The following is a 14446-nucleotide window of genomic DNA, read 5'->3' on the forward strand; positions in this document are numbered from 1 at the left end:
CGACAGACCGACCTTGCTTGCTCTCCCGCTGCGGGGGCAACTGTTACGGATCCGCCCACGGATCCCGGACCCAAAGTTGAGCCCGAACCCAGTTTCCCGGGTTCGACCCGCCTCCCTCTTCTAGAAGGCCCAAAACCGGCCCTCTAGAACTCCTAACCGACTTTCGAATTCAAACGTCTTCCTTATCTTGATCAAACAAGATAAGATAAGATAACTCCCATCACCTATAAATAGCGGACTTAAGTCCCTACAGGTATTCATTCATTCCTCATACCATATACCTCTTAGATCCATTCTGACTTGAGCGTCGGAGTGTCTTTGCAGGTACCTCTCCCACTGCTCCAGTCAAGCGATCCGGTGTCCGCCTCAACCCGCAGGTTCTCGATCCATATCTCAACCCGTACCCGAGACATCCAGTACAGGTGTCATATCATTTTATGATATATTGTTTCAGTAGAAGTGTGCATTTGGATGCTCATATGGTTTAGAAACAAATTTACGAATATAAATATTTCTATAGAAATAAAGTATTCAGTTTTGTTTTAACTCTGACTCACGATCTCATAAAATTTATCAAAGTTAGATCAATTGAAAATAAGCATACATGAGATCATTTTTGCATGTAACTTCTTGATTTTTTTTTATCCAAATTTGATCTATATCGTTGAGTATATTAGTATGGTGATCATCATGGTTTCGTCGCGACACTAATTATGATAAAAGTTGCGGTAATTCCATAACTGATATATCAGACGAACCAGATTGTTAAAGTAATAAAGAAAATAACATTCAGACGTGTGCTAAAGTTTATAAGATGTGATTATCTTAGGAATATATTATATATATATATATATATATATATATATATATATATATATATATATATAGCCAAGTGGGATATTATTAGGAAATTATTAATTTCTTAATCTATTTATGAACAATACATATATCAATTATAATCACAAATTAAGTTATTTCACATTAAATGATTTATATAACAGTGATCTCATTTATTATTATATATACTGAATTTAATAAGTTATTATTATTTTTTATTTGAAATTATATGAGAATAAAATAAGAGATTCTATTTTATTTGGGTTTTAGGGTTTAATGGGTGTTACACTCAAATATAAATAGCAATTTCGTCTTTGCAATTTTTTTTTATGAAAGAAATTACAATTTAGTTCTATTAGAAATACAAAAGTTTTGATTAAGTAAGATAAAAAAATTAAACTTTACTAATCATACTCATAAATTTAGATACGCTTTTGCATTTAAATATTTCTTTTTTAATTATTTAACATAGATGATCTTAAAATTAAAGAATTCTAAGAATTTTTAATATCTCTGTCACGATTTAACTTGTTATTGTATACATCTAATGTTTTTAATAATTTTTATAAGGTTTAAAATTTGCATTATACTCATTACATGGTTATATCTTGTAAAGAGTAGAACTAAAATTTTTTATAATTATAAGACATTTTTATAAGGTTTAAAAGTTTTATTATAGCCATCTTTTATAAGTATTGTAAATATTTTTATAAAATTTAAAAATTTTATTGTATTCATAAAATTTTGTAATGAGTAAAGCTAAGTTTTTTATGAATAATACTACACATCTAAATCTTTTAGTTAATTAAGTTTAACTAAGTTGATCTAATATAACAAAAATAAATTATAATTAATATTATTTTAAATCTTATTATTTAATTTAGTTTGATTTGGTTCATAAAAAAAATTAAATATATAATATTACTCATATTTTATATAATCATTGTAAGTATTTTTATAAAGTTTAAAATTTTTATTATAAATATTTTTATAAATTTAAAAAATTTTATTGTATTCGAACCACTCATTGCATCTAGAAAGTATAATTAAAATGATGAGTACAACTAAAATTTTATTATTATTGTAAATATTTTTGTAAAATAAAAAAAAATTCTTGTAAGCATTTTCTATATAATGAGTACACAATTATAAAAATACTTAAAAAATTTGGTTGTACTTGAGGGTACAAGTTAAGGGCTTATTTAGGAAGCCTTAAAAGTTATTTTTTGAATTTTTGACTTATAAAAAAATAATAATATTAATGTCTGGTGTAATTTTTAAAATTAAATTATAATTTTTTAAAAAGTTATTAAAATATTTATAAAGAAATTAAACAAAATAACTTTTGTTTATAATAAAATTTTTTTATCACATTTATTTTAAAATAAATATTTCTAGAACTAAAAAACTAAATACAAAATAACTTATTTATAAACTATTTTTAATATAAAAATGTATTATTTAAATTAGTTTTTAAAAAAAATTAATTAAGTTATTTACATAGATTAGGTCTAAATGGTGGCAAGTTAGCAATGCATTGAATCCAAACCTAAATTGCTGGACCTTTTAATAAATTATGATATAATGCATGCTAAGATAAATAGTGGCAAGTTAGTATGACTTTGTGTGTTTGATAGTAATTTTTAATCAACTATTTATGCCTAACACGATTTAGCTCTAAAATTTCTATTAATAAACAATTGTTGCTGTCTATAAAATATAAAAAATATAGACACAACCAAATCCCATTCAAAACAACAGGCTAATATTAATTAAATTCACTTTATTTATTTATGCAGGGTAGAATATTAAATTTGTTTTTTTTATGTTTGAATGTAATTTTGTTTTGTTTCTTAAGGTTTAAAGTATTTTATTTAAATTTAAAAAAATTTATTTAGTTTTAATGTAGTACTACTATGAGATTAAAGTTAAATAATTAACAAACAGTTTTACATGACAGCAGTACAAGAACAAGATCGATAATTCAGAAAATAACTACAAGATCTAGATATACAAAATTAACCGTAAATGCATCAATACATTTATTTATCATTTTTCTTACAATTTAAATGAAATATTTTCTATAGAACTAAGGAAAATGATAAATAAATATATTGATGCATCCATGGTTGATTTTGTGCCTCTGAAACTTGTACTTATCCTCTATATTATCGGCCTTATTCTTGTATTGCTGTCATGTAGGAATTTCGTTAATTATTTAAGTTTGATCTCATGGTAAGACTACATTGAAACTAAATAAAAATTTTTTAGATTTAAATAAGACATTTTAAACATAAAAGACCAAAATAAAATTAAGCCTAAATCTAAGAAACCAATTTAGTATTTTATCCTATTTATGTAATTTATTATCTTTAATGAATGAAATTTATTGTTACTTGTTAAGAGAATAATTAGAATCAAATCAGGTCAATTAGTAGCATTTGTATTTATATAGCGTATCTGTATATTAATTGTAGGATTCTATGCCTTTATTACTTTGATTCCTCTAACAGCTATATATACCCCTTGTACATTGTATTTTTTCTCAGACTGAATAACACACAAAATACTTTCTTTAGATTGGTCTCTTGTTTCTAACATGGTATCTAAGAGCTTAGGTTATTTTTTTTTCAGCAGCCATTGGTTTCTAGCCCCCTTACTTGGTCTCCTCCGGCAGTACTTTGTGCTCAGTTTTTGACTCCTTCCTGACGCTTTGGTTCGTCACCGCCACCACCCTCGCCTTCTCCTCGTTACAACGTTTCCAACGCCACTGGAATCACCGCCGGACGCACCGCCATGCACCACTCGAAGTTGCCTGTCTGGTCGCAGGCGTTCTCCTTCCAGAAGCCTCAGTCGCTGTTGGATCAGCGCCCCAGATCAATGGCTCCGCAACGCGCCACGTGTCACCCAGACGAGAGACGGACCGTGGTTGACCCGTGCGCCCGACCCGATTCGTTTTGCCCACCCGCGTGCCACCTCACACCTGGTCAAGCACTCATATGTCTTGCGTCTCCAATCACTTCGCACCATGTGTCATTGCCTGTTGACGTGGCTGCTGACGTGGCAGACAGTGGGACCCTCCCTAAGGTTTTTTGGTGAGAAAGTCAGATGTTTTTGCTGGCACAGACAGAAAGGATAAATTCTGTTGAAACTGTAACCATTTTGGGCACCTTTTTTCCGTCTGTCCCTCTGTTGAATATTGCACATGCCACCAGAAAAGTCATATTAGCTACCATTATTCACAGTTGTTCTGCCGTTATTGCAAGCTCTCGGGACATTTGATTACTACCTGAATGCAAAGTCATAATTGATAATGGAACTGCTAAGATCGTTGCTGCTGCCATGAATTGGGGATAAAGGAGATTATTGAGTTAAATTCTGCGATTGCGACATCGAAGTAGGGACATTTTCATTAAAACTCATTTTTATGCTTAAGAATTGTTATAAATTGATATTTAGGTAAATAAATATTTTTTTGTGATTATGGAGTCTTATGAATTGAACTGAATTGCTTTGAATGAATGTGATTGCTTGCTTGACTATGGCTAGTTCTGAATATTGAGTTGGTATTGAGATAGTGAATAAAAGATTAGTTTGAAATCGTTGGAAAGAGTTTGAGAAAATGTTAATTGACTTTGTTGGAAATAAATTGGACTCTATAAAGGGTTATAATATTGGAAATGAACTTGATTTGTTGAAAAAAATAAATTTAAATTGAAAATGGTTTGAGATATTGAAATTGTTCTGATTTTGAAATTGAGTTGAAAGGAGTTTGAGAAATGGTTTTGTTGGGACCCAGAAAGGGTGGCAAAGTCTGAGTTTTAGAGGAGATGTTGTCGAAATTTTATAAAATTGGAAATTTCATTTGAAGTAATTATTTAAAAAGATTTGTTTTTTTAAACATTATATGTTTTAAGATTGATTTATTTATCAAAGAAAGAATTATGTTTTGAATTGGGATTGTTAATGAATGGAATGGAAAGAAGAATGATGAGAATTTTCTTTGAAATATGATTTTTGAATGAATTTGAAAATGAGATATGGATTGATAAATGATGATGATGTTGAGAATGTTGAGAATGTTGAGATATGGATTGAGAATGTTGAGATATTATCTTTGAATTATTCATATGGCTTATGAATTTGAATTATTTGAGACACGAGTTTTCTTGGGTAGACGCAGTAGCTTGCCACCACTTGCTCCAGGTTGAGATTCGATACTCTGTTGACCCTACGTCGTAAGGGCGATCGAGCACGTATAAATTTCCGAGAATAGTACCCCAATTGAGCAATTGATATTTGAATATGAGAAAAAGCTATGCATAAACTCATGGGGATGCACAACGGGGGACAGTCTAAGGTTTTTGGACTTGTTGGGTTGGCTGGATAACCGACAGATAAGCTCATTAGTCATAGGACAGACATACATCATATGCATTTGTATGCTTTGTTTGGGTTTGAATTATATTTGGTTTGCCTAATTGTTAAACTGTTCTTAATTGCTATCTGAACTATTTGCTGTAACTGCTACCTAAACATGTGCTTTCCTTGTCTGTCTTGCATGTGTTTGTCCTGGTGTGCAACATTTGATAATGAACTTTGGTGCTGAATTGATGATTGTATTGATTGATTGCGTGGTTGGTTTCTGATTGAGATTTTATTATAAGAAAAGAAAGGTTTTGGATTTCTGAAAGGTTAAACATTATTTCATTGAAAAGGTTTTGAATGATTAGCTATTGGTTTTTAAAAGGATTCATAAGGCAATGATAATCACTGAACTTGAAAACAGTTTTCTTATTAAATATCTTCTTATGACAATTCTGAAACTCCATGATGAGACCGTGTGGTAAGGTTCTCACCCCTTACAGCTTTACCTTTTCAGGAACCGGATGAAGAAGCATTATGAAGAGTTATACTGCGATTTGATTTATATGATATTGTATTAATTAGATAATTTTTTTTCTCTCGTCTTTGTTATTACAATTTTATAAGAGGGATAGGAGTTGTATGTTTTACATGTAAATTACGTTATAACCTATTATGTAAGAAGTCTTGTATATGAATCTATGCCTGTTTATTTTTTTTTAAGGTAAAATATTTATTTCCGATTTAAAAAAAAATAGTGATACGGTGTCGGGTCATAGGCTCCTATTTTAATATTAAGTATATAAAATAGTTGTAATACTTCTTACTATCAGAGTGACGCAGAAGGAAGCATAACATTCTGCTAGTAAGGTGGTGTTACATTAATCACTTAACAAAGTAATTAATAATCTAATTGACAAACTTTTACTTAACAAATTAACTTCATTAATAACTAACATAATGTAACATCTAAATACATATATTTAGCTTAATCCCACGATGAATTAAGTTAAAGAATATCATTTACTTGAATAGTATAGTTAATAACTAAATTAATAAATTAATAAACACATAATTAATAAATTAACGTAAAAAATATTTACTACAACATTTAATATCTAAATTAATAATTATATGCTTAATATCTTAATTACAAAAAAAAAAAATTCAAAACTACATTCGTTAACACGTACGTAACAAATGGAGTTTTAGTAATATCTAAAATCGTACCCTATTAATTAATCGTTACGAACGATATATTTAGTCACCTAATTTATTAATTAGATATTAGTTCTTGGTAAGTATCTTAACCATATATATATATATATATATATATATATATATATATATATATATATATGCGATAACATAAACTTAAAAATAATAAAATTAACCGTAAAATCGGCTATCCCGACGACGTGCCATTTCACGTTCAATTGATTGATATTCGAATCATGTGCATTTGCGCGCCATTTTACAATTACTTAATAATACGGTCAAAAAAGAATATAAGAGAGAAAAAGTGGTCAAAAGATTGGAAATGGGACCGAAAATGCCGCTGTGAACGACATGTATATATAGGTCGCGTCCTCTCTTATCTCGTTTACAATATAAACAAGTTTACACATGTTTCGTTTACACTATAAATAAGATATGCACGTGTTATTTGCTTTCTCTTATTTCCTTTACAGGATAAATGAGATAAGAGAGGACGACATATTTTCGTAATTTTTTATAGTTTATCATAAAATAAAATATAAAAACATAAAATTTATATTTTTATTTTTTGTATCTTATTTTCGGTGTTATTTTTTTCTATTTTTAGAAACAAAAGACAGCATAAATTCTTCCCCTGTAAAGAGCTCACACTAAACCACAAAAACCAGAAAAAGTCTCAGCACCAAGACCAACAATGGCAATGTATGGAAGGAAACCATAGAAGGAAAATAGGATTAGTAGTAAAGAGGATGAGTTATAAAATAAATAATATAAAACATTATATATTATAAAATATTTAAATAAAAAATGTTATATAGAATTACTAACAAAAATACTTAAAAATCAAATCACGTTTAAAAGATTATTAGAAGTAGTTAATCACTAATTTAAAAAGTTAACTTTTCAACTGAGTCAAGTAATCAACTAATGTTATTTTATTTTATTTTAATATTTATATTTTAGTTCAATTCAATAAAAATGTAATCTATTTGAACTTATTAAAATAGTTGATCATTTAGATATATAAAACTTTAATTTATGTAATAAAAATTAATAAAAATACGATGATGTTACGTGTATAAACAGAAAATAGTTACTTACATAAAATTTATATTAGATATAAAATAATACAAGTATTTGTACATAAATATATAATAATTATATATTTCAATAAAAAGTTTTTTTTGGTGTTATATAAATAACTACAACTCTTAAAATTTCTATAAATTTATAATGTATATTTTTATGTGATTAATTTTTTATTATTTTACAAAATACTTTTTTATTCATCTTTATAATTATGTATTTAAAATTATTTTATAATATTTATTAAGCACTACTATCATTAATTTAAGTCTGCACGCAAGGGTCTCTTATTCTTGTTATTATAATTAATTAAGGAAAAAGTTTGGTATCAAACAATTTTCAGTTATAATTAGTCAAAATTTTTCATAATTTACTTTATTTATATAATTTAATAATATTTTAATTTTTTATTTTACTCTCTTATCAATCTACTTATCATATTCTTATCAACCCCATACTTATTAATAATATTAATTATAATATCGCATCCCTAATTATTAGACATTCTTATAATCACTATTTAATATTTCTTTTTATAATTTGAATGTTATAATGTCATATGATTCTCTCTCCCATGCTTAATAAATAGACACCAACTAACCGACATCTTTGGAGAGAGATTCAAATCTTAGATTTAAGAATACAATAATCACTAATAACAATTAAAAACAGTAATAATATTAATTAAATGATTTTAATTGTAATTAATTTTTATTTCCTTTAATTCATTTATTATTATGGCAAACGTTGACAAATGTGAAAACTTGGTTTAATAGGTTTTTCATCGTTAATTTGAATCATGAAGGTTGTTTATTCCCTTCGGCTAAAAATTACAACTCTATTTCGATTACAAGCACAATTGGAATAGGACAAGAAAATTTACAAGAAAGAGTTGAAGAATAATTTGAACAACAGACAAACTCACTCATGAGATTATTATCCGTCAATCAATTTTCGAGAATATGAAAGACTACACTAACTTTGATGAGGTATGGTAATAAATTGATTTAATTTTTTTTATGTGCATCTATAATTATATTGTACTAACTAAGTTCATACACATAGCATTCATAAGTTCATATACATAACATCTATAATTACATACAACTAACATCTAAAATTTAAATTCATGTTTATTAGATATTACATCCATACACATATTATTTTTTAGTTATTGCATAAGCAACTATCAAATTAACACAGATATTTTTAAATTTTTTCATAATTGAATTTGAAAAAATGTCAAATTTTTAAATTAATTTACTCAATTGATAAATTTACTCATAATATTTATAAATTCATATGCATAATATCTATAATTTCATATTAATAACATCTATAATTTTGTACTCATAATATTCATAATTTCATACATATGATGTCTATAATTAATAAATTTTTATAATTAATATTACCAAATTTTAAACTATGCATCTTATTGTATTTTTCAAATTATCTCATATATATGTGCACTAAATAGGTCACGATTTTAATTATTTTAATATTTTTATTTAATATTCATATGTATGCTTATTTATTGATTTTAATATGACGAGTTAATAATTATTTTTAAAAATTTATTTTTTATTTTTTTATATCTTATCTTTTATTTTTTATTTTTTAATAGTTTATATATAAAATATAAGTTGTGCAGTAGAAATTGTTAAAATTTTTAAATTTAACCTTCATAATTTTTGTAGAAAAATTGCATTTTAATGGATAATAATGTGAGTGAGAAATTTTAGGAATTTAATTTAGAAAAAATTAAAATTGATTTTAAAAAGAACGTTAATAATTCTAAACATACAGAAAAATAATAAATAATAAAAAAATAAATAATAAAAAAGATATACATCACTTGATTATTGAAAAAATAAAAATATTTATATGACATTTTTATTTTATAATTAATCTTTGGCCAGCTATCACTCCTGGTTAATTAATTACAGAACATCAAAGTCACGCCACTGCCATAACAAGTTCCTGCTGTTACCCCGCTACTGCAACCCACACAGCCAATTAATAGAATGCCACAAGACTTTCATCATGAAGAAACAACTTTGCTTCATTAATTATTTTAAGAAAAAAATAATTAATTATTTTATTTCTTATTGAAAAACTAATTTCGAACTATCTAATTAATTTTTTATTAAATGGTTATAAAAAGTAAACTTTTTTAAAGTAATGACTGAAATTAATGTTCAAGAAAAATTATTATAGATTTTAGTTTTCAATATCCACAAAAATTCGTTTATCTATTGTAATTTTTAGAAAATGCTTAAAAAATTTTATAATTTTATTAAATATAAGTAGAAATTGATTTATCAACTTTTTATTTTTTAATTTTTGACTAAGAGTGAGAACCATGGTTATCTAGACTTTATAATTAGGAAACAAATAAACTAACTTAAACTTAACAATAATAGTTAAAACTCGCCTTCCTTCCGGATGAATGAATTTAATTTTGTAGGCATGAATAAACTTAAAAATTCTTCTCCCATGCCTAACATAGATTGCTAACTCCGCAACTTGATATTAGTTCACAGAAAGGATTTAATGGTGTTTCACATAAACTTATAAATGTGATTTACCAATGAGCATATAGCTTAACTTACAAGCTAAGGAATTGTACCTACACAATTAATTAATTATTTTAAGTTCAAATTCTAGCTGCTGATATGTTAAAATTATAAAGAAAGCATCTTATTAGTAAGCTATGCTAATATTAAGGGTTAAGTATGATTTTAGTTTTAATGTAGAGGTTGAAAATTTATTTTGTTTTCGGTTTTTTTTTTTTGCTACAAAATAGTTCTAAATGTTTAACTTAATTTTAAAATCACTTTTTTTACCAAATTTTTTATTTTTATTACCAAATTATCCCTAACTAAAAAATATATAAAAAAAGAGAGAAAAAAAGAAAACGAAAAAAGGGGGAAAGGAAGGTTGCGTTTTGGGAGAGGGTGTTGTTTCGAGAAGAGGGGAAAGGGGGAAAAGAAAAGGAAAGATGGGGAATCTCACGCCATCGCCGCTTCTCCTCCCCGCTACTGCTGCTTTCTCGTTGCTACTCCTTTATTTCTTTGCACACACTCACACTAATGGTAAGAGAGAAGAGAGTAGAGAGAGAGAAAGAGAAGAGAGGAACGGAGCCGTTCTCGTCGCCACACCCTTATGCCCTCGTCGCGATTTGCAGTCCGCCACCATTGCATCGTCGTTCTCATCGCAATTCGCGATGTCGCCACCACTGCCGTAGCCCTTTTCACACGATCCGCCACCACTGCCGTAGCCCTTTTCACAGTTAACCGCCGTAGCCCCTCTTCCCCCACCACCGCCTCGAGGTCCCTGCAATGCTGTTTCAATTTTTTATTCCTTTTTTCTTTAATTTTTCAGATTTAAAGGAAGGTGTTTTGCTTCTGTTTATTTCATTGTTGTTGATGTTGATGCTTTTAGTTGCTTCTGTTTATTCTTTTTATTCTATTTTTGTTGTTGATACTTCTGGTTGCTTCTACTTCTACCTGCTTTTGTTTTTGCTTCTGCTTTTGTTATTGTTCTAATTTCATTATCCATTGTTATTGTTGTTGTTCTTCTAGTTGTTGTTGTTTGATTGTTGTTATTCTACTTCTTCTTTCTGCTTCTACCTGCTTCTGTTTCTGTTTTGGTTGTGTTTCTGCGCTTCTGCTTTTGGTTGATTTTGGGAAGAAGAGGGGAGGGATATTTTCGTCCTAAGAACGATTTTAAAACTAAATTAAACCTTTAGTACTATTTTGTAGCGAAAAAAAGTCAGAGACAATAAATTTTTGATCTCTACGTTAGGGATCAAAATCGTATTTAACCCTAATAATAGAAATACAATAACCTAAAATTATCTTATTGATTTAATATTTATAATTTTATATATATAATTAGGAGAAAATACAAAAGGGGGCAAGTATTCCTCCCCTCGCATTTTCAGCAACCATATATTCATAGAAAATATTTGTTTAAAAAATAAAAAAATATTATGTAATTTAAGTATTTTATATGTAAATTTTTTAATATATAATAAGTTTCAATTATTTTATTTATTAATATTTTTACTTAACTAATTTAATATTATATACTCAAATCTTTATATTTTTTAAATTAGTTTTTATATACTCATTTTCATAATATTTTTAAAATATTTGTTTATTTTTTAATAATATTAAAATATTAACATATTTAATATTCATATTATAATATAAAAATTAATAATGACTTATATTTTATATTTTAATAATTATATTATGTACTTTAATTTTTTTTTATAAAATATATTATCTTTTATAATTTTATATGTTCATAAACCTTTCTTTTAAATCCAATAATTTCAGATCATGCGTCAATTACTTTCATATAGCAAAAGATATAATAAAAAAAATAAATAAAAAGTTTATATAAAGTTCAACACTTTAATATTAACATTTTTGGATCCACATACTTTTGTATATAGTATTCATAATTACATATTTATTATATAAGTTTAAACGTATAATTTTGTATTGATTTTTTTATTATCTTCTAATATTTTTAAACAAATTAATACTCTATCTAATCCAAATATATTATCTACCTAGCAAAATCTTTACTTTTAATAAGAATACACGTATACTAATTAATTTAAGTTGGTTGAGTGATCAGTTTACTCTATTTAAATAACTTATTTAAATAACTATGACTAATTAGTTCTTATAGTGCCAATATAAAAAATACTTAATAAAAGAGAGATGACATGTTTGTTCTAATGTATATTAATTAACGGAAATGTTTAGTAATCAAAGAAAATCAGCAAAAAACAGCCATAACTTATCTTATTTAGTATTAATTAATTGTTGCGACAATTAATGAATGCTAAATAAAGCAAGTTCTGGCTATTTTTTTTGTCTTCCTAGCATTACTCATTAATTAATGGGAAAGTACGAGGAGCCAATGGAATATTTGTACAATGTGTATAATGGAGGTTTAGGGAGTATTAGAAATATAACTATTAGTGTTACCTTTTCCTATCAGCTGAAGTTTTTGGGATGAATGATATCATGACATGGTATTATTAATGATGTTCATTTTGTAACTCAATAACTACATGTACAAATTGTCCATTGGCTCCCGGGACTCTTAATATATGATCACGGGATCATAAATTCCACTAGAAAGTAAAGAGTTCTAATACTATATATATAGAGACATATCAACCAGATTAAAATGTACAACTACAAAACAATCTCTTCATAAACTATATAGAGCTCATTATTTTAGCTAAAAATGGAACAAATTCAAGTTGAAATCATTTCTAGAGAAAACATTAGACCTTCTTCCCCCACACTCTTTCACCTAAGAACCTTTAAACACTCTCTTTTAGATCAACTTATTCCCATTCCTCATGCAGCAGCCATCCTATTCTACACCTCACAGAATCTATGTGAATTCCCAAAGAGATTAGAGTTGCTTAAACAATCATTATCTGAAACACTAACACAATTCTACCCTCTTGCTGGAAGGATCAAAGATGATTTGTCTATTGATTGCAATGATGAAGGTGCTAACTTTGTAGTAGCCAAAGTGAATTGTCCTATTACAAAGTTTCTAGAGAAGCCTGATTTGAAATCACTGAATGAGCTTCTTGCAACTACTCCATACTCTGAAGAAACAAAGATAGGAGCTCATGTGACTAACATTCAGGTCAATGTCTTTGATTGTGGTGGAATTTCAATTGGATTTTGCGTTTCTCATAGGATCTTTGATGCTAATTCAATGAACACCTTCACAAAGGTGTGGATAGAAAGAGCCAACTGCAACCGAAATTCAAAACCTTTGACAGAACCCAACTTTGCTATAAGTTCTCTGTTCCCAACAAGTACTTTACATTTCAGAGACTTCTCAAAGAAAATCTGGGGTTCCTTTCTGAAGGAAGAAAAATGGGTCACAAGGAGGATTGTGTTCAAAAATTCAACTATTGCCACGCTCAAGGCTCAAATAGTGGCAAAATCTTCATCCGATCCATTGAAGAATCATCTTAACACTCCTACACGTGTTCAGATAGTTTATGCATTGTTGTGGAAGTGTTTCATGGCCGCATCAAAGGCTCAATTTGGAACTCAAAGGCCTTCTATGGTGATTAACACGGTGAACCTTCGTCGAAGAATGGAAGAGTCTCTACGTCCTGAGAATGCTATAGGAAATTTTTTATGGTTGACAACTTTAGAACACATGAGTAGTGAGCATGAGTTGAGTTTGGATGAGTTGGTGAGTAAATTAAAGAAGTCAAATGAAGAAATTGATAAGGATTTTGTTGCAAGATTGCAAAGTGAAGAAGAAGGGAGTTCAATCATGGAAAATGCTCTTAAGAGAATTAGTGGTGAAACATGGTTTAATAATAATAAGGGTGATGAGGCATTAGAAACCTTATGGTTTAATAGTTGGTGTAACTTTGAAGGTTATGATGCTGATTTTGGATGGGGAAAACCTACATGGCTGAGTAGTGTTGGTGTAAAAGATAATTCAGTGTTAGCCAATAAGATAATTTTGGTTGATACTAAGTTCAAAGATGGTATAGAAGCTTGGACTACTTTGGATGAGGAGAAAATGAAGCATTTGGTGTCAAGCACTGAATTACTCACTTATGCAACTGTTGATCCAAGTCCTTTAGCAGTGTCTAGCTCAAAATTATAGGCTTGAATTGATTCATTCTCTTCTTTAATTATCATTAGCCACTAAATAAATTGTGGAACCTATATATATATGGTAGGACTACCACATCTTATTCATAATAATGGAAGAGAATGAATTGACTAAGTAATTATATAAAAAAAAAAAAAGCACGTATGTACTAAAGAGAAATTATTATAGTGTGTTTTATGTTTTTGTCAAAACTTCTTGTAATTCTCACAATAAAGTGGGGGTAATGGTTATTAAGCTCCATATATTA

At 27.7% G+C, this 14446-nt stretch overlaps 1 protein-coding gene across 1 annotated transcript; it reads left to right on the forward strand.

Moving 5' to 3' along the window:
* The first annotated feature begins 12746 nt into the window (after window positions 1-12746).
* Window positions 12747-14334, forward strand: LOC130959988 (stemmadenine O-acetyltransferase-like). Its single transcript, XM_057885370.1, has one exon. The coding sequence runs from the start codon at window positions 12784-12786 to the stop codon at window positions 14188-14190; it is 1407 nt and encodes a 468-aa protein (XP_057741353.1). The 5' UTR covers window positions 12747-12783; the 3' UTR covers window positions 14191-14334.
* The last annotated feature ends 112 nt before the right edge of the window (window positions 14335-14446 follow it).

The sequence above is a fragment of the Arachis stenosperma genome, chromosome 2 (assembly GCF_014773155.1).
Source record: "Arachis stenosperma cultivar V10309 chromosome 2, arast.V10309.gnm1.PFL2, whole genome shotgun sequence".
Lineage (NCBI taxonomy): Eukaryota > Viridiplantae > Streptophyta > Magnoliopsida > Fabales > Fabaceae > Arachis > Arachis stenosperma.